Source organism: Pungitius pungitius, chromosome 13, assembly GCF_949316345.1.
Source record: "Pungitius pungitius chromosome 13, fPunPun2.1, whole genome shotgun sequence".
In the NCBI taxonomy this organism is placed as follows: Eukaryota; Metazoa; Chordata; class Actinopteri; order Perciformes; family Gasterosteidae; genus Pungitius; species Pungitius pungitius.
Genome location: NC_084912.1, coordinates 5,932,133 through 5,953,509, shown reverse-complemented (window position 1 = coordinate 5,953,509; position 21,377 = coordinate 5,932,133). Strand labels below are relative to the sequence as shown.

Sequence of the window (21,377 nt, the reverse complement as noted above, 5' to 3'; positions counted from 1 at the left end):
ACTTTTTTATTGAAAACTAATAGCAAAAACGAGAGAGATTGAAAATCAATCTATTATCTTAGGTGCAAAAAAACAATTAGAATGACTGCAATGCAGCTTTGAATGCTTAAAAAAGCGTGCAAAAATGTGTTGAGATCCATTGAAGCCAACTCCTCAAAAACACTAATTTAGCATTTATGTTACTGTAATGTTTTATATTTTTTCACAAAATAAATTAACAGCACTACTACATCATTTATTTATTTTCAGTCATTAAATTACATGCAAAACTGGAAAAAGTATCATTCATTTAAAAGAAACAACATCTTTAACATAAGACACCAGACTAAGCAAACATTCTACAGGATAATGGATGATATAATTGTAAATTGCCTTCAATATATCCCGTTTTTAAATGTATCCAATTCAAGCTGCAATATCGTTGTAACAGCATCTTAATTATGTGTGGTTCTAATCACTATAAACACACAACACATTATAAGTATATATATTTATATTATTTTCACTGATAAGAGTTGCAGCTCTCTGAACCATTTGGGTTTCGATCAAGAGAATGTTGTCTTTGAAAGGACACAACAATCTCCTCCCTATAGTAACGCCTCTTAAAGAGTCCAATTTGGGGAGACAGTGCGAGCCCTGATATAGATCAAGTGCCATCTGCGCCCAATTTACTTTCTCGTTGTGGATTATTGAATTTAATTATATGGGTGATTATCGACGAATGCTTTGAGCCCATTAGGTGGTCGTGTGAAACACTAATAGGGTTTGTGTCACGTGAGACTGTGGTTTGGGGGGGGGGGGGGGGGGCGGCAGACGCTTTAAAGACTGCGCTCCGGTCATCTCATTCAAGCTGCAAGACTGACAGACAGAAGCAGAGGCGCGAAGTCCACATTCTGAGGGATCATCGCCGCTAATCCGGTTTGATGAAGCTTGAAGGCAAGAAGTGGGCTAAGCAATGAGGAGTTCCAATCCACGCGCGTAATTACGCACGCCAGTCCGTCTCCTTCTCTTACAAGGTGTTTTCTCTGGAAAGGATGCTGGACCCGAAGGACCGTGGAGAGACAATGACGTCCAGTCACAAGATTCCCTTTTCTATAATTGATATATTGGATCCGAACAAATTCAATAGCAAAAGAGGAGGCGAACTTTCCATCGTCGCTGAGAAGTTTACTGAGCCACGAGAAGAGGGAACAAGTGTGGAGTCGGACGGCACTGCAGGTGGAGACTTCAGAGTTGAGGGCACGAAAGCAGGTAGAGAAAATACACAATTGCGTTATTGCATTTCCTCTGGATCAAACGTTTATGTGTAATATGGTTTTGGTATATCCAAGTCCATTACAAACATCCATCCTTACACTGTCAAATTATATATATATATATAAACGATTTCAAATAAGAGCATATGCCTTTGTAGTTTATTACGCTAAACATTTTTTTACTACGTGTCTAGACTAAACTAGAGCAAGTGAGACGCTATTTTCTATCAGATTTATTGTCATCTCTGTGTGACCTTCCCTTAATTTCCAATGCTGCGTTTCCTTTCAAAGAAGCCACAAAGGCTTGCTCCCAGAGCCCCCACATGTGATTGGCACGGGGACAGGCAGGCTAGATAATTGTTTAAATCGTCCCATTGAGGATGCCTCTGCGCGCTTTGATCGATATCCCATTACTGCATCCTGCATATCTCCCTCCAGCACCTTGCAGGTACAAACTTCACACCCCATCCATGTCTGATCCTAAATATCGTTCGATTAAAACTTCCCTTTAAATAGATGACATTTATTGATCCACCTGCAAATATGAAACTCCATTAGCACGTCGCGGCTGAGGTGACGAGGCGGGATTTAGACGGGATTTCTTTCCGCAACATGACATTTGAGGGGCTGTGTGGTTTATAAATTATTTAAGGATTAGTGACCGAGTCTCCCCCTCTGAGCAACCTCACGGTCCAAATGTAAACGGCTTTACGGATCTAAACCTCATGCCCGCCAAGTTTTGTATCAAAAAGTACAAAAAGGAACTTCTTTGCACGATGCAGATTCGCTTGTTAAGCATGTTTGGCCATTCAACTTTCACGTTTGACACGCGCATTCTGGCTTGTCGAGAGCTGTCCCTTCAGCACCAAGGCCAAATTAGTCCACTTAATTAACCACCGGATTACTCGAAACTTCTAAAAATGAACTATGCACACATTAATTCAACTTTTATCTATTTATTTATTTTGCCAATCCCCTTGAAAATACAAGGGAATTACCAGGGATGTCAGACCTTGACGTCCGGCATTGTTGATCTTTTGAATGTAATACACGTTTCCATCCTTAAAAGTATGTTGCCCATTCAGAGATGAACGTCTAACAACCGGCAAAATAATGAATATTAATTCTATAAGACTAAAATCCAGCAAGTCCTTCACAATCCGTTTTGCAGGGACATACACGTGATGTGGACTAACTTTAAAAAAATATGATTTACAGAGAAAGAGACAGGAGATGAACCCTCCATGCATCGTGCAGTCGTTGCTGACCCGCTTGCCCTTTCCCCACCTCCGGGAACAGAGCTGTGCCTCCCCGGGGAGCAGGACGAGGCGGGGGCCGCGGCGGCCCAGCAGGACCCATCGCCGCACAAGCGGCGGCGCCCGGACCAGGCCTGTGCCAAACCACGGCGCGCCAGAACAGCGTTCACGTACGAGCAACTGGTGGCTCTGGAAAACAAGTTCCGCTCAACTCGGTACCTGTCCGTGTGCGAGAGACTAAACCTCGCCTTGTCCCTGAGTCTGACCGAAACCCAGGTGAAAATCTGGTTCCAGAACCGGAGGACCAAATGGAAAAAGCAGAACCCCGGGGCGGACAGCACCTTGCAGCCCGGCTCCAACTCCCTGGTCAACGTCAGTCCAAACCCGCCCAACTGTGGGGCAAGCTCCGCCGGGTTCCACCAAACTTTTCCCAGCTTTAGCTCTGGTAACGTGATGTTCCACGCGGCCGGCGCGCTTCCACTTTCATCCGCTGGAGGGCTCTTGCATCCCTTCATGTCCAGTGGTTTCGTCCAGCCGAATTATTTTAATCCACATCTATGAGAGATGCCAAGGTGGTAAGGTAATAAAATAACTCAGAGCTTAACGTGTACTGGCCAGAATAATTGTAACCGTTGCATTAATATTATGTTATAATTATTGAGCAGAACAAGAGGTTGTTATTTGTTAAGCTTTTGCCAGCTATCTTTAATTGTTTGTCATTAACGTTTTGCAAAATTTAAACATTATAATAAAAGGCCAAATTTGTGACCGTGTCCAACATTTATGTTCCTTGAAGCTCTGTGAACTAAACTGCACCGATTGTCTGTCATTGTATTTTCCTGGAAGACCTGCAGGTTCTACAGCATAATTTTCTTACATCCCAAACTGTGGCATATTACAACAATCCAGTACCCAGCTATGTCTCCACCTTGAAAGGCTCGCACAGCTCCCGTCTGTCACCATTTATACAACAAAATATGTGTGTAAGAATTTTAAAAAGAAGATAAAACATATGCGTGAGGCTTACATGTTGCAAAGTAAAAAACATTCAAATGAGAATGAATTGCATCCTACTTCATATTCATTTTGCAAAATGTGACATAAGTGATATAGGTTTGTAATGGATGAGGTGAATGGTTCTGTCTGCTATAATAATTATGACCAGCGTTCAACCTAAAAGTAATGACGTCCATTTCCACAGTAAAAAATATTTCTCATTGTAAACTATAATTATTTATGTTTTAAATTGCTTTAAGTTTCTACTTGTTACTACTTACGGTTTGTTAGAGGCAAATGTACTCAAATGTACTCACTAAAGTTACTTTAAGATTTTACACATGCTTTATTTTCATTGATTAAACAACACAGCATACATAAAGTAAATGTTACTTATAAATGTCCAATAGGGTTATAATCTGTATGGCTGTATTAATTGACAATAAATCAATAGCTAATGTTTTATTGATCAGTTATAAGACCATAATACGAATCGTTTTTGGTTTCCCAGATTGTGTAAAATTCTCATTATTATGGGGCCATTACAGATCTATAAAGGATTGCAACATAATTTATTTGGAATTAGTTAAACCATGAGTTGTATTCTGAAAACTCTTTCACAACCTCCACTTTCATAATACAACCACACAGTGTCACCATTTCCTTTCTTACGGTTTTACATAACAACGACGGACATGTACATGTGCATTTTTTCAAGGAGATGAATTTGAAAAATAGAGCCAAGCGCAAACAGTTCATTGCAGACTTGTGAATTCATTGCATTAACACTACAAGTGTAAGTCTGTAAAACAACACACTCTTAATTAAATGTATTTACCTCCATTACGATGTGTAGCGGGTGAGACGGAGGAGACACTGTATCTGCAGACAGTCACACAGTGAGAGGGCTGAAGTGCAGACTGAGAATGGCTGTGGAGAATTTTCCTCCTGACATCCCTTGCAGTTTGAGGTCTGACACGCATCCTTCCATCAGGGGTGCTGTCACTGCTGTCATAGCCTGCCGAGTCCTAACCTGTTCTGCAGAGTTGCTGGTGTTTTTTGTACAGCTTCAATCTATATTTTCTTCCCCCTCAAATGCTTACCAACATGAACTAAATTGGCATCCTTCATTGTAGATTTGTTTGTTCTGGCTAGTGCATATAAATGTCTCCTGATTTAAATCAGGGGTATTTTTTCCTTCCAACATGAACAAGAACAGCCGAGGAATTTGAGAGTTTTAATCATTTAATGGGAAGCACACCATAAGGAACACGTCCCGTATTTTGGCAACTGAATGACAGCGTGATTAAATCGTTAGCAAGTTATCTCATGGGGGTCATTTAGGTCTGGGCTAAGAGGGCTCATGTTTAGAATTCATGTTGGGAAACTCTGTGGGACCAGGTCAGATGTTAATAGTGCTTTTATGTCACTGTGTGTAGATGTGTGTGTCTGTGTGTCTGTGTGTGCGCTGGTCTGAGGCCCAAACGACTCCACAGCCTCTGTGGCTGTACTTATGTTTTGCAGCGAAACGAGTAGGAGGCTTGAATAAATAAAATGGAGCTTTCCTGGTGTGTGTTTGTGTGTGTGTGTGTGTGTGTGTGTGCGTGGGTGGCATTATCTCTCGCGGTGGTGGTCCACAGGGATCTGCAACAATTCCACTGAGGTTCATACATCAGATGGGAGGCGTAGGGGGCAAAAAAGTTAAAGGATGTGTAACCATTCTGGTCTTTATATCTTCAATTCCGGAAGTGAATTCTTAAGGTAAATATCCCTTTTACATATGCCATGTAAAGCTAGTTAGGAGTTAAAGTGTGTGGGCTGCGTAAACCGATTTGGTGAACTTTGATTTGAGGAAAGCTCTTTGTCACGGTTTGGCTTCGCTTCCTGTTTTAGTTTGAAGTTTCATGTCTCTTGTGGTCCTGGGTTAACTTCACTTCCTGCCTTGTCTTGTGATTGCGTGATTGTCTCCACCTGTGTCCAATCACCTGCACCTCCCTTGTGTATTTAAGCCCTGTGTGCCTGTTGTCCCCTGTCGCGTCATTGTCTAAATGTCAGTCCTCGTTGGAGCACGTTTTTGGTTTGTTCAGGAATAAAGAACACTTTGATTGGAAAACTCTGCGCTTGAGTCCTCCCTGCATCCTGCTTCAGCAGCGATCGTGACACTCTTTTTATTCATGTATGCAGCAGAATACAATACATAATAGACACTGAGGTTAGACTATCACTAGAGCTCATTATCTGTAATCTGTTTTATTGATGAACAAAACTCCTGAAGAGGTTTTTATTATCAATAAAAAACAAACTAATTCCCTGCGAGGTCTTACTTTGGCAAATTGTAGGGCTGTCAAATGATTAAAAATTTTAATCAAATTAATCAGAATTTTCAGTGGATTAATCATGATTAATCACACCTGAATCCTAACCATTTTTTCTTTCTGAAATGCATACTAAAGATAAATAACAGGACACAGATACATAATTATCATTATTATCATCATTATTATTTTTTACATAAATACATGTTATTGATATTTGATTTTTTAATTCATTTCAGAAAATAATCAAAGCAATGTTATTTGATAAGTCACAGACTGATTTCCCTGCATGGCTCTAGAAGGGTCTCGAGCCTCTGCAGTTTATCCCACTCTGCTGTGAGTTTGTGCTCCTGATGGTTCAGGGCTGCGATGACCAGACATGACCAGACATGTCAACCCTCCCGATGTTTCAAAGCCCCTCCCGAAAATCTCCCGGACCGACCTTTCTCCCGATTTCCACCCAAACAACAATATTGCTGCACCACCCGTCACTGGGCGCGCCGTTTCAGACCGAACAATAATAAAGGTTACACCTTGAAGTTGAGCGCGGCGATTAGAACGACTGGCGCTGCAAAGAAATCCGCTACCACCCCCCATTTCAGTGTGAAATATCCCCATACCTGGGAGGATTTAGATCGCATTGGCTTCCCTTCCTCCGCATGTTTCAGAACAGTATTACGGGTCTCTCCGATGGTCCTCTACCTCAGCGCTGCTCTTAGCCAAGCTCTGCTGGGCGGAGCTTTTTTTCTCTGTTTTGCTGCGCGAGAACGGGGAGGGGGGGGGGGGGGGGGGGGGTGCGGGTCTCTGGCGCAAACGACTTGCTGAACCTGACGTCCTGACATATGCCTGCAGGTGGCAGTAATGTGTTGTATAGGATGAAGTGCATTCCCTAGAGGAAGAGGCACTTTACTGACCTGAATAATTTGTCACACTGCGCATGCGTGAAATGCGTCAAAAAAATTGACGTAATTAACAACAAACAGCTGATTAACGCCGTTAACGCGCTATTTTTGACAGCCCTAGCAAATTGTATTACATATTTCCACCTCCAGCATACAAGCCGATAGCATCTGTTCCTCTTTTGGTTGCGTTACTGCCCGTGTGCAGGCCTAGAAAATCAGATAGAAAGGAGATCAAAAATGGTCCCGCAGAGTGCGCAGACAGCCATGCTTCTTGACATCTGTCTCACACGCTTTGTAGTTCAACTGCATCCTCCAGTGCAGCGGGGACTCCAGCCAAGGCAGGAGGAGATACAACTGATTTCTACAGCACCAAGCGGAGGTCCGCTGGCAGAAGGAACCAATCTTGTAATGCTCTTTTAATCAGTATGAAGGTCATGTGGAGGTTTAAAGGCGGTGACGTTTTCGGCCATTCAGAGAAGTGAGCCGCACTGTGCAACTTACTCTCTGTGTCAATATTTTTTCTCCTTCAGGACGGCTTTACAACTCCTCACTTATTTGTTCCTTTTATGATAAAACCATGTGGTTTTGATGAAGCAATGTCAACACAGAAGTAGCTTGTAACAGTAAAAAAGTAGTGTTTGAACCCCCCCTCCCGACGAGGACTCAGACCTGATCTGACTCACGAGGAAATTCACTAGAATAACTTCCCGGCAGGGGCTTTTCCAGAGTGGTTCTGGAAAGGACATGGCAGCGTGTGAGCAACGTTTCAGATTAATCTCTGGCAGGCGACATTGGATTGAGCCCGCTTGGCTCATCTTTTCACCTCCTTCACAAAATCTTTAAGCTACGTGCACACGGTCTACTGCAAACAAGATGATTTGATTGCAAGACCACTGGCAAGTGAAGCAGTGGATAAAAAAAAAAGATTTTCCAAGGAAAAAGCTTTGTGGTTTGGCAAATGAGCTTAATGTGATTTAATCGTGAGTAAAATTCGGTTGGATTCCAGACTTGAATCAACTCAAACTCAGGCATGTGTTTGCCATAATCACTCCTGTAAGAAGCTGTTGGGGGGAAAAAATAGTTTGTTGTGGTTCGCATTTCTTTTGGACGTATCACAAATAAGTTCCAAATGTGGCTGAGGGTCAAAAAACACGGGACCTTCCCCGATGCCGTGGTGTTTGTGTCCAGTGTAAAAATAGTACAAGTGTTGTTGCTCAGACGTTATTGAGTGTGCAGTTTAGTTGTGTACGATGTTGAGAGGTCATTTGTTAAATGTTCTGATAATGCTCATAGTGAAAATATTCTTATCAAAATCATTTTCCAACCATATTGAAAATATTCGATACCCTGATATTGAAAAAAAGATAAAGAAAAATGTGGGTATTTAAGTATAAAAGCATCAATAGTTAAAAGTACTGCAATCATCTGTGAAATGTACAATCTCTGTTTAACATGCCATTCGTCTCTCCTCCCCCCTCAAACACTGCGGCTTCACCAGATGTGTTGCTTCACTCATCTGATGCAAAAGGTCAGCCGTGCTAACAACGCAGAAGAGGACAAAGCGCTGTTAATTATCCGTCTCAAAGTCAAAGTCAAAGACCGCAGTGCTGCAAGAGAGCTTGTCCTCCCTCGCACACATGCTCATTAGAGGCCATTACCTCAGTGGCGTTAAGCGTTGGCTGCTCACTGAACTACTGCCAGTGTAATGAACTGGGCTGCTGCTGCTGTCGGGCGGATGCAACGGTCCATGTTCCACACGTTGTGCAAATCACAACAGTTTTGTGCTTTAAGGGCGCGAAGCCTCCGTTTGCGGATGAAAACACTACGTGGCGAATAGTGAACCCTCCGCGGTGGTCATCCACCAATTGACAGGCTAGAAAATGTACAGATGAAAGCATCGTGCAGAGAAGAGGAGGTTGATTTTTTTTTCAAGAGCTTTTCTTCTCCACAAGGAAATGTCTAATAATTGTATGTGACGATACAATTTACTGCTAAAGGAAATGTAACAAAAGAAGCCTGCATGCCTGTGTGTGTTTGTGGTGTGACTTCATATTGAACGAGGATGTCCTCCAATGTTGAAGGCCGCTGGAATAAGTTGTGAGCACAACATGGACATTTTATTTCATTTGCCCAGTCAACAATGTAATGTCAACCTGGCAAATACAGATCCAACACTCACACTCTTTTAGCTTTGTTTTTGGTCTCTACCGTCTGCTGAGGGACGCATCTGAGATGAGATGTATGATGCATCCTTCTGGGAACATGAATGTGAAAACCTTTTTGAAATCCATTCAATGCTTTGTTTCACTTCCTCAGTCTGGTTTGGTTGGTAAAATAAAAAAAGCAAAACATTTGCACATACAACAGGATAAATGTGATGATGTGTGTTTTGTGGACAAAGAAGAATTCCATTGCCCCAGTCCGCGTGCACCAGCATTTCAGTTTTGTTTCAGAAGAGGTTGAGTAACCTTCATCACCAGGCCAAATGGGCCATTGTGAAACATCCACTCCCACTCTGAATGAGTCATGACATCACATGTCATTTAGCTGACGCTTAGAAAAAGTGATATACAATAAATGCATTTGAACCATAAGGATTCAAACCTCAGAAGAACAAGAAACAAGAAAGTGCCATTTCATGAAATAAGCCGATGTACATAAGAGCCATTATAAGCACATTTTAAGTGTTACAATTCGTTTTAGTCACGGTAGTCTAAAGGGGTGCGTCTTTAGTTTGCGGCGGAAGATGTGAAATTAGCCATTTTACCGCAAGTGGTGTGAATGTTTTTTTAAACGGATTTAGGTGGAGCTTCATGAGGACACTTGTGGGCATTGTGCAACAGAATATGGTAACAAAACAAATACGAGATGATACAGTAGCTTTAATAAGTGTTGGGTGAATTTAACTGTATTTTGTCAAAAATCTTAATCCAGATGTACATTTTTTTATTTCAGGCGTCTGAGAATTGCTTTTATTATATGATCATAGGATTATTATTATTATTAAACGACAACCTAGCCCATCGGTTTACTTTTTATGGGATTGCACGACGAAACGTTAACCAATAAACCAATAAACCCATGTCGAGGTTCTGAATGAAGGCAAAATTGATTGTGCTGCTTTGATTCGTGAACGCGCACCTCCTCACTCCTCTCCTCTCTCCTCACTCCTCACTCAATCCGCTCTCCTCACTCCTCTCCTCTCTCCTCACTCCTCTCTCCTCACTCCTCACTCAATCCGCTCTCCTCACTCCTCTCCGCTCTCTCCGTTCCGCGCCGCGCGCAGCGGAGCTCCGTCAGATGGACATTCCGGGAAGTCTCCTGTATTTCCGCCTCAGAACCCATCCGGCGTTGGTCAGCATGAACACGGTTCGTTCCGCGGGACACAGAGTCACATTTATCCCCCCCCCCCTCCTCCCCCCGTGGCTCCGTGCAGGTGGATTTCATCGACTTGATGGGTGTTCATCGTGGTTCGTGAGACGCGTGGATGGAACTCAACTCTGATGTGAGTACCTTTGTAACTAAATGGTCCATTAAGACAAAATAAAGACAAAGAAACTTGATGTTTATTTTCATGGCTTTATGTATTCAATCATTTCAAAGTGAATTATCTTGATACTTTAAATGGTTATGTGGTTGTTCACCTTCTTATCGGTTTGATCATGAATCTAAAAAGAAACCCAAATATAGCAACATGTCATCAGACACTTTTCCAGTGGAGGATCGCAGCTGTTCTGCTGTAACACCTTCTGTAAAGTTCAGAAATGAGCTATAAAGTCCCACAAAGCAAAGTGTTTCACACTTTGTAGTGTTTGAAACGTGACATCCTCCTCCTGGTTACATTTCCACCTCCACTGAACAGCTGCATATCTCAGCGTCACGTCCCTGGGGAGAGAAAAGACTTCTGGTCCGGCTGATTGAAAGCAGGACAGTGCTTTGTATTTTGTTCATTGCAACTTAACAAACTGAAGCGCTCTCTGCCAACATCGGCCTGTATGGCAGATTCCTCGTGGATCCTTTTTTTTCTCAAATGCTTGCAAGTGGTTTCATGCCATGAGGAGATTTTGTGTGTGTGTGTGTGTGTGCGTGTGTGTATTGAAGGCTGGGGTCAGGTCCGTTGATCTGTGAGTGCTTTGCCTGCTCACTGTTTCAGTTTGGGATTTAGTTCATCTTCCTCCCGCGCTTTTCCCCCGTTGCCGTCTATTAAAGGGACTGATGACCTTTGGACCAACCAGCCCTTGTGGACTCCCTCAGCGTAGGTCGCAATGCACTAAACTTCTTTTTTGTTGTCAATTGGAGGTAGCTGGAGCATGAGAACAAGGAGGACATGGATGTGGTGACAGTTGTCTCCACCCTCCATAACTCCGCACACACCCAAGCTCAACCTGTAAACCTGCTGCTGCACCCGGTCCTGCAGTCTGTCAGGTCTTCTGGACTGAAGGGTTCCAGGTTGCCACTCCGAGTCTGCAGAGCAAATGTCTGCCTTCTTTGTCCAGGGTTAGGTAATGCTAAAAGTATGAGGCAAGAGGAAGATGAAGGGGGTTGAACTTTATCAGATTGTTTAGACTGGACTCCCGGGGTCCACCTCATATGGAAGAAAAGGGATTTTGTAACCGAGCACATTAGGAATGTGGGAGGTTTGCGCGACACACAGTTGGGAGTTTCTATTTAAAGAGTTGTCTCATTCTCGAGAAGACAACGATCCTCAGCAAAACAAGATTGTCTTCATCATTTTTTTGTTTTATAAAGGAATGCCGCAATCCGTGTCTGTTCCTCCGTTGTTGTTCTGCTCCACCTGTCGGGTCATTTTACTGACGGATAGCATTTCTTTGCTGGCAGTTTGTCTTGTTGAAAACAACGTTTTTTTTTTTTTTACAATGGTGCCAGAAAGTTTTCTCCTTCACGGCAGTTGATCTTCGAATGTATTTAGTAGTTTCTTTGTTTGATTGAATCTGCTCTACACGTTGTGACACACGTATTGAGTTAATGAAAGGTCATATTTATACAGCACGTGACATTTACACTGCAATGGTATGCCTCTGCAAGTAAGACACCAAGGTTATTCTAAAGGGATTACTATTTTAAACAATGACTATGCACTGCTCACCTTCAAGCAGCTTAAAGTGAACAGTGCATAGATTTATAAAATTAGAAGTGTGTTGATTTAGCAGCATTACGTGTGTGCTGTAGTGAAAAGGTGAAAATGACTCGTTAGCTTTTCCTCTGATGCCCTCTTAATAGCAACAACAGATTCTGACTCACACGAGTCCAAAAACAATTCAAATCGGAGCGAACAAGCTTCTACACGACACGTTGCGCCTGTTTAGTTGGAGCAAACAGTTTCGCAGAAGGTGTCCACACAAGATAAAAAACCAACTGAACAACCTCGACCCATTAAAGGTCTGAGGAGTGTCACAGTTGTGCTCCCGTATCTACGCTCTCTGTCGCAATGCTTCACTGACGCCCTCCTCATGAGCTCCATAGCTGCTCCCTCGCTAGCTGAACCCCAGTCACTCACTGACGTGTTGCCACGCTATCCCGCCTTCACCGCCGGCTCGTGTTGGGTTTGGATTCAGTAACACGGGGGGAAAGAAACGTTAGCGGGTGCAGACGATCCGACCGATTCTTTAACAAACCCAGAAAGCAGCAGAAAGACGGGAATTTGACCTAAACCCCTAAAGCACCCCTAAACCAAACAACCTGTTACTATTATAAAAACATGCAGGCAAATATATACACTAACATGCATGCGCAAGTACACAGTTTACTTCAGAGGACCACCTCTGCCCTCCAGATGTGAGTATGAACTGTGGTGACCAGGCAGATCAACAAAGACACTGCTGTTAAACAAGACGTTTAACAAGTCAGATTCTTATAAAGCCAAGTGTTGGAAATCAACAACCTCAGCCATTATATTAGTGGGAATGAAAAGGGAGCATTAGTTCAGCATCAGGAGAATAAAAGAACCCAGTTTGTGAGATATTTGTTCTCTTAAGCGCGGTTCATGGTTGCATCAATGAAGCTGACCAGAGGCCCGTGTGCAAAGGCCAGTGGTTGCGGCGCTTGGTTGTCCAACTTACAGTCCGTGACCTGATCTTTTTTTACAAGTTAACAAGGAAGCGCAGAATTTACAAGTCTGAGGATTATACAACAATGGCTAGTTGGTTTTTAAATACAAAAGACACTGGAGATCTTACGAATCTTTATTTGATGATGTCAAAAGTCCAAAGCTACTTAGATGACATTATAACCCATGCGTTACTTTTTGCCTGCGAGCAAAAAGGCGATTAAGGGTTAGGCGTCTTGCTCAGGGACACTTAAACACAGCACATGGGGCAACCAGGATTTGAACCACCAAGCCTGCAGCTACTAGTGCATCACACACCTCCATGTGCCCCCATCACTGACAAAGTAGTTCACATACCGCTTGGTATTGAGGGGGTTAGTTTGTGCAGTTTTGGTTACTCTCCCTTTGTTCCTTCACAGCACATTTCGGTTTCGTTTTGGACAATAATGAAGAAAAAAAATCCCAGTGGACTCACTAAACACAAACACCTTGCCGCATGCTCGGGGCTCGCGCTTAGGGAGGTATTATTATTTCATGTGGTTCACATTACTTGAAATGTGCACGATACGATTTTGGCGACTAGACTCGTTCGTGACGTAGTATATCAAAGGGGGCAGTGACGCGGTGGTTCGATCCTACAAAGTACTCTCTGACTAGAGGAGAATTTGACAGCAACAATGGGATTGACTCTGTGAGATCTGGTTCTGGTTCGACTCCATCACCAGGGAGGCTGTCTCATTTCCTTTTCTGGCTTCATTTTATCTTGTGGCTCCCATTTCCCCATTGCTGGTATTCAGCCAAGTCCCAGAGTGCACTGCACGGTCAGAGTATGTTTGCGCAGATTTAAACACAAAGACATGATCGAAACATGTTACCGGTGAGGCGAGAATATGTGTGTGTGTAGTAAGTGTCTCGCGACATTGGTCTCATTTGTAGATTGGATGAGGTTGACTGAACCGCACAGACTTTGGGTAAATAGGGTAAAGAGAAACAACCGGTTTGTCAACGCAAAAAAAATAAGTGTGGGAAGTCCAGAAATGATTTGGGCAAAGCAGCCAGCAGCTTTTATGATATGTTGATTTGGTCCCAAGAGTTAACCGCTGTCCCACCAGAGCGAAACATCTATACAACCATAGTGTGGATTGCCATGAAATCTTTATGAAGACATTTAAGTTTCCCAGATGAGGAATTTGCGTGATTCGAGCAACCCCCTTGCATTGCATACGTTACAATGACACACACTTGTCTTTTCAGGATGAGATGTGATAACCGATGACCTCTGATTTAAAACACATTGCACCAAAAGCATGATTCATGTCTGATTCACTTGTTGGCAGGAATCTTGACCCCCTGCAGACTGAGGAGGACTCTAATGCAATGACGAATGCATGCAGGCTTTAATTTTGAATCCACAGGATTGTAATGATGGTGTTTCACCTCATTTAATGCCGTTTTCTTTTTTTCTCTTTTTCCAAAGAAGTCTAAAGGCTGCTGTTTCTCACTGTTTTCCTCTGTTGCCTCATTTCTCCACATCATGCTTTACCCTTGACTCTCACTGTCCTCTCTATGCTCTCTTGCATTTTCAAATCTCTCACTTGTCTTTGTCTAAATTGCTCTGATTCAACATTAATCTTCATTGGGAATACTAGATATATAGTGCCAGAGAACCGAGAGGATAATTACCATATGTAGGAATAAAGATCTGCAAAGGTACATTTTTGACACCATAAAAGAGCTTAACTCATCATTAAATAGGTAAAAAAAACATCCAAATATTGAAATGTAAGACGCATAATGAGTAAGGCAAGTATCAAAGTATCGTACGCAGCATGATGCACAAATAACTCATCCAATAACCACATGACAGAGTATTTAGAAATTTGCTCAGTGGCCTGAGTCAAGAGTCAATCTTCTTCAAAAGATTTTTAATTAAATAAAGTTCTTTGCCCAATCCTGCACAGGCCTGCAGATATTGCCACGCATTCCTCATAAGTCTTCAAGGGCTGAGATTTGTCAGATTATAAGACCTGCAAGTATGTAAAGGCTTTCTTGTTGACTTTTCAAGTCAAGTCTGCATTCATGCCGAATTTGCTTGATTAAGCCACAATTTGTATGAGCAGGGAACGAATTTACACTCAAAGGTCACAAGCAAGCACAGTTTGTTTAGGACGAGGACATGATCATAAATTCTAAAAATGAGAGGGGTGCTCTGGCGAGATAGCGTTGCACTTGCAAAAACATTGTTAACTCAGAAAGTCCTAACAAGGGACAGAATAAAAAAAACAGATATCCCCGGTTTCACTGCAAAGGGAATTTTCCTACAATTCAACTTTGACTATTGATGTCACCTAAGAAGGTTTTTTTATTAAATGTCCAAAAGACATTTAGCACTTCTATGCACTAAAATAAAACTTACTTTTTGGTATTATTCATTTGGCGGGTAAAGAAAATCAAGACGCATGCACTTGCCACACTGCGTGTCCACCTGAATCAATACCCGCCGTGGTTTTCTCAGCCATAACTTTGAAAACGATATTTCCACGTTAACAAAATAAAACTCTCAGTGAGCATTTAGCTCGCAGAGAATAATTGTGTGTTTTTAGTTTCTAGTCACAGAATGACTATTATTCTGACCTTGAAGATGTCCTAGTAAAGCTTGTCTTTGCTATGTACTAATCAGCCCCCATCAGAATGCAGTGGATCTCCATACAGCAGACCACACACACTCTGCAGCTGACCTCGAGCATTTTTAGAGGTAATTCATGCAATAGAAGGGAGTATAGTTAGACTGATGTTTCAGAGGGGAACGCAGCTCCCTAAAACACCCTAATATTAAATAACAGTCACACCACTTTCTTGGAATTATGGGAGAGGACTAAAAAAGCAACCGCACTACTGCACAAAAGCTGTGTTTTGACAAGTGTTTCTCATTCACAGGAGGCCTTTGCTGAAGACTGGGGAGCATGTAAAAAAATTAAGACAAATTACATTACAACATGAAGATGTGAAACCATTATGAATAGGCCGGACACATTGCCTCCTGAAAATAAGGCTTGACCATTATTGATAATCCACATGCCTACCCTGCTTCTATGTCAGTATGTCACTACCACGCTGCAAACATGGAAGCCGGACCCAGGCGGACCACACTTACAGCCTCCACTGGTTGCCCTTGGATACAAGCAATGGGAAAACGCCTCAAAGGACATTGTGTGACTTTGGGTTATCAGTGACTAACGTGCGCAGCATCTCCAAGGGTAAAGTGGTTAGCTTCCTGATGGGCTTGACTCTGATGTTCCTCATCATGGCTTCCCACATCCTGACGTGGGACAGGAAGCGGCTTTTTCTCACCCCCCCACCCCATCAGCCCGTCAGACCCGTGGCCGTCCCGAACGGCACAGTAGCAGCCGGTGATCTGTCGGAAAATGTTCTAATAAACATGGAACTGTTGGTTAAGATCATCGGCTCCAAACTGGAATACAAACCCAGGAAGGTGCCTGAAGAAAAGGACGTCATTGGAACAAACTCCCACGTAAGTCTTTGGAAAACTCATTTTTGCATTTTGCTTGAGTGGGCCAACTAAAATATAGGATGTTTTTGCCAAAGTTCCAGGCTGCAATTATGTAATGATTTCACTACAACAACATGCGGACAAATGAACACGGAGGCCCGACTGGAGTTAATGAGCGGCCGCTGCGATTGCTTTATTTTTCATTTTAAACACAAGTCAACAGCAAAAAATAACAAACACCTTACAACCAACCCGGCGGTAAACTCCTATTTCGTAAAGCTCATAACGACCAGTGTTTGTTAAGGCCGACCGAAGAACAGCAAGGCTGTTAAGTAATATCAGGTTACCTGGCTCACATGGAGTGTTGCTATGGTCCTCCTCTCTGCTGGCATTCGCTAATGTTCCGTAATCCTCCTTTGTTTGCTCATCCTATTTTCCTTTGTTACCGTGAATCACTTCCTAGAGTTTATCGCTGCAGCATCAGTGAACTCTGACAGTTACACTATCAATCACACGCGTAAAGATGGCGTCACAAGTGAGTCACTGAGTTGAACCCCAGTAATCGGCATGTTGCCCACACAAATGTTTCCCTTAGTTTTTCAAAGCAACGCAATGCAAACTAAAAGTTGCCAAATCGCGTGACCCTGAATTACGGATGTTTGGGCTTGTTAGTGGAACACAAACTTTTATGCTGTCTGAAAACGCCACAATCTGAAATCCTGGAATTCTCCCTGTTTCACCAAACACGTGATGTCATTTGCCATCTCATGATGCACAGTGCAGTATCTCCGGTTGTGTCCATCAACCCTCTGGTTCTGATCTCCCCCGCAGTTGTTTTCTGTCGTTCCTCGCCATTTTCTGCCTGGCATCAAGAGCCCCTGCTGGTACGAGGAGTTCTCAGTCGAGCCCGGCGCCGACCCCTACGAGGGGAACCACTACGCTCTGCGCACAAAGAGTTTCAAGGCCGTGTGTGACCTGCTGAGGGCCGACTTTCACAAGCACCTGCACCCCCGAGGGGGGAAACTGTTTCGCCTGCGCTGCTTGCCGTTCTTCTACATCGTCGGCCAACCGAAGTGCGGCACCACGGACCTGTTCTACCGGCTGCGGCTGCATCCTGAGGTCAAGTTCAACACGATAAAGGAGCCGCACTGGTGGACCAGGAAACGCTTCGGTGAGTAATAAAGAGATGGATGAGTGTGTTTTTATTTTAATGGCGTAATGGCGAAAGACCAAATGGAAGAAATCAATGGCAGAAAACACTCAAGCTTCCAAAGCTTTATATATTTTCTTCCTCGGGTCCAAGTTTTGTCTTGTAAAGATGTCATTTTAAGGAAATACTATTATGTTGTCTTTCAACGAACAGAAAATTGGAGATGTAATAAAATCAATGTCAAAGAACATTTATTAAATTCAAATCTAAGGGAGCAGCACAAAAATCCCCGGAATAACTGAGGACCTTCTGCAGCAACCGCTCAATGAAATGCTTCTTTCATTAAACCGGCAGCATATGTAATTAGAAATAAATAAGACAAATAAAACTACGCTATAGAACTATTGTATTGTCTGTCTTTATGTATTTTTTGTTGGTGCGGATAAGTACTAAATGAATTTAATAATTCGATTTGTGCACCTGGACTTTTGATTCTTCTCCGGTAAATAGCGCTTTTAAGTCTTATCGAAGGCAACCTGATGGTGAATTTGTTGGGTGTTCCTCTGAGTGCAGGTTATATCCGTTTCAAAGATGGCTACCAGGAAAACTTTCCTGTGCAAGACTACCTGGATCTGTTTGACTTGGCAGCCCACAACATCGAAGAAGGAATCAGTGGAAATTCATCTGGAGACCACCGCGCACTCATAACAGGTGAACACATGTGAGAGTGTTTGTGCGTGTGGGTGGGTAGCGTTCGGTGTCCATCCTGCCACCTTTTATGTCTTTCACTTGAGGTTTTCTGAGGACCGAGTGGGATCCTGACCATGAAATCCCTTTGGTTTTCCTTTACTTTGTTGGCTGGCCATGCTTCTTTCCAGTGGACTCTCCACAAGCGGATCTGACCTCAGAAGTACTACAGTGTCACTCACATATTTCAGATACTCTGTGGCCTAAGAGAACAAAATGGGGGTTTTTAAAACCTCAGATGCCCCTGGAAGCTGTAGAAAAACATCTTTATTCCCTTTTCCATGCTTTTGTCATTTTAAATGAGGTTTGCTTAAACTTTGGGCCTGGCCTTGAGAGACAGTATAATACAATAAAATAATATAATACCCTCCAATAAACACAACTACATTTTATTTTCAGGGTAAGGTAGCATTGACCTTGAATGGCAGTCCTTTACATTACCTAGGTTCTGTAGCTTTACCCCTATGAAAATGTTTTGCTTGGCTTTTGGTTAAAAATCGAAAGTGTAGAGTATATTTGCAGGACCTAATGTCTCCACATAAGTACAGAATGTCCAACTGTTGCCACGTAAGGCGATACTCAGAACTTTCGATGCCTTCACAGGTGAAGCCAGTGCATCGACTATGTGGGACAACCAAGCCTGGAGCTACCTTCACAAAGACCAGGAGGAGCCCGAGCCCCCCTTCCTGGCCCAGGACGTCATCCACACAGTCCAGCCCGGCGCCAAAATCATCATCATGCTTAGGGATCCAGTGGAGAGGTAAAGCATCCACAAGCCTAACTGATTGCAGAAGCGTTTTTCAGTTTATATTGCTACGAAATGATTTTCGTGGAGACCATGTCTCTGTTTTAAATTATTATTATAATTCTTTGTCATTCTTTGTGCTTTTGTGGTTCCAACTGGCCAACGACTCTGTTTATTTTTATCCTCAGACTCTATTCTGACTACTTGTACTTTAAGATGGCCAACAAGTCCACCGAGGACTTCCATCAGAAAGTCGTGGAATCCGTGCAGTTGTTTCAGTCCTGCCTTTCTGAGAGGTCACTCCGAACCTGCGCCTACAACACCAGCCTCTGCAACGCAATGCCGGTCAGCTGAGTTTACAGAATAGAATTGAATCAAACATACCCGCACACCGACTCTGAAGAAAAATCTACAAGCAGCTAGCTGAACACTGGCTTCAGATGATTCATTCAGACAGCACCCACTGAGGAGTAAAATGAGCAGCAATGAGCTTGGCCTTAAACCAATGGAACAGAAAAAGAATTCATCTCGAATCCAACAAAAACCTTTTCGAAAGCCCAACATTAGGTTTTTTGTTATATGTTTGTGGCTCTTTTCTTGAGCATCCTCGGACAGCGTGTTGATAGGATGTGCTGCCCTCTTGAGGAATCAGAGTGTCGCTGCATCTCACTCTCGACTTCTCCATTCAATAAACAGGAATTTAAACTGCACTTCATGAGTTTATCAGACTTTAAAAGGTACAAGAACGAGTAATTCAAGTATTGCTGTGGGTGTGCGTCACAGTACAAGTATTTGGTGTCCTTATGCTGAACATGTCAGTTATCTAGGTTTTATTTATTATTACTGGAAACTGAAGGCAATATTACATTTATTGGGAATTAATAGGAACCTAAGGACAAAGCATTCCTCCACTTCAAATAATCTACACTGCTCATGTTCATCATATTGAAAGAAACATACCACCCAATGCGACAGAATTAATCATTTCTATGTAATGTTAATATTATTTTGTCGTCCAGCATTACGTCTGCTGTTTATTTTCTCTCATTGCAGGACAGTTGTTGTGAGGACTTGTTGTTCATGCTTAATTAATAGTTAACCTTGGAAACAGCCGTTCTTGTCAACACATATTTGTGATGTGGCTTTTTTTCTCTCCACAGGTGAGGCTAAATTTGGGGATGTACGTTGTCTTCCTGCTGGACTGGCTGGCAGTTTTCCACAGTGAGCAGATTCTAGTTCTTCGGCTCGAGGACTACGCATCCAACCTCCAAATGACCATCCATAAAGTTTTTGATTTCCTCGCATTAAGTACGTCCCCAAAAACACTCCATCGCTGTATGTTGACGTGTTTGTTCTCCGCCTCAAGCCTTCACTTGTAGTCAAGACCTCTGACATCCTCCCTGCAGGTCCTCTTTCGGAGCAAAGCGAGGCAGCGTTGTACCAACGGCCCAAATCCAACGCCCGGCGGAGGGCAGACAGGATCCTGGGACATATGCTTCCTGCCACCAGTGAGCTCCTCAGGGAATTTTACCAACCCTTCAACCATAAACTGGCCGGCGTGTTGGACAACAAAGACTTCCACTGGAGTAACACCTGATTAGGATGTTAGCATGCACCAGAATGTGCACGTTTGTGAATGAAACACCGGAGAAAAAAAGGCTAAAGCAGGGATGCCACAAATAGAAATAGATGTACATTGGGAGAAAGCACAAACCGGTGTATAATTATGTGGGGTCATATGAAGGTCTGACTAAGTACGAGTTTTGTTGACGATACTTGTGCGCTCTGGAAAGAATGGGTCAGGATCAGAAGAAATTTAAGCAGAATGTGTGTTTTAATTTGGCGCCATGTGTGGAAAAGCCGTTTTATCGCTGCTTTATCTGCAGTGATTTTTAAGTTTTTCAATTAATTAAAATTTTTGATTGATTTTTTGTTGAATAACATCTGATTCTTGTGATGGTTCTGTGATTTAATTTAGGCTTTTACATAAAGACATCCCCTTTTTCAAGTCAGCAGCCATCACAATAACAGGACTCATTGTAGTGACTTCACAGCACCAATTTACATCTTCAAGGTACATTTTTAGTCAATTCAAGATATTTCAATACCAGCAGTGTTCAAACCTATTTGGCCACACTGACCCAATAAAATCATTGAGTAGAGTAGATGTTTTGGGATTAGTCACAAGAGGGCACTAAAATACAATATAGCAGTCGCTTCATGTCCAGATCCTGCACTCCACAGACCAGCATTGAGATAATACGTAACAAAACAGCCATTGCTGTTCAAGACTCCCCATTACCAAATTAGCTCTTTGATTATGTGCATTTACAATGTGATTGGTCTCACAGATGACGACAGAGTTTGTCTTGACGTGTCTTTCGATAACTCTCAATTTTCTGGAGCTAGAATGAATTGAGGGTCAAATTAAC

At 42.8% G+C, this 21,377-nt stretch overlaps 2 protein-coding genes across 3 annotated transcripts; both read left to right on the top strand.

The window, feature by feature from the left end:
• Nucleotides 1-996: 996 nt before the first annotated feature.
• nkx1.2la (NK1 transcription factor related 2-like,a) lies at nucleotides 997-3,073 on the top strand. The gene is made up of 2 exons (XM_037466205.2): nucleotides 997-1,251; nucleotides 2,475-3,073. The coding sequence occupies exons 1-2, from the start codon at nucleotides 1,035-1,037 to the stop codon at nucleotides 3,071-3,073; spliced, it is 816 nt and encodes a 271-aa protein (XP_037322102.2). The 5' UTR covers nucleotides 997-1,034.
• Nucleotides 3,074-10,158: 7,085 nt separating this feature from the next.
• LOC119214626 (carbohydrate sulfotransferase 15-like) lies at nucleotides 10,159-20,872 on the top strand. 2 transcript variants are annotated; one of them, XM_037466483.2, is made up of 9 exons: nucleotides 10,159-10,230; nucleotides 15,730-15,757; nucleotides 15,892-16,324; nucleotides 17,135-17,474; nucleotides 18,027-18,164; nucleotides 18,804-18,960; nucleotides 19,134-19,290; nucleotides 20,106-20,253; nucleotides 20,352-20,872. In XM_037466483.2, the coding sequence occupies exons 3-9, from the start codon at nucleotides 15,893-15,895 to the stop codon at nucleotides 20,540-20,542; spliced, it is 1,563 nt and encodes a 520-aa protein (XP_037322380.2). In that variant the 5' UTR covers nucleotides 10,159-10,230; nucleotides 15,730-15,757; nucleotide 15,892; the 3' UTR covers nucleotides 20,543-20,872. The 2 variants fall into 2 exon arrangements, with proteins under 2 accessions (XP_037322380.2, XP_037322379.2); XM_037466482.2 differs by having other exon boundaries at nucleotides 15,730-16,324.
• Nucleotides 20,873-21,377: the final 505 nt, after the last annotated feature.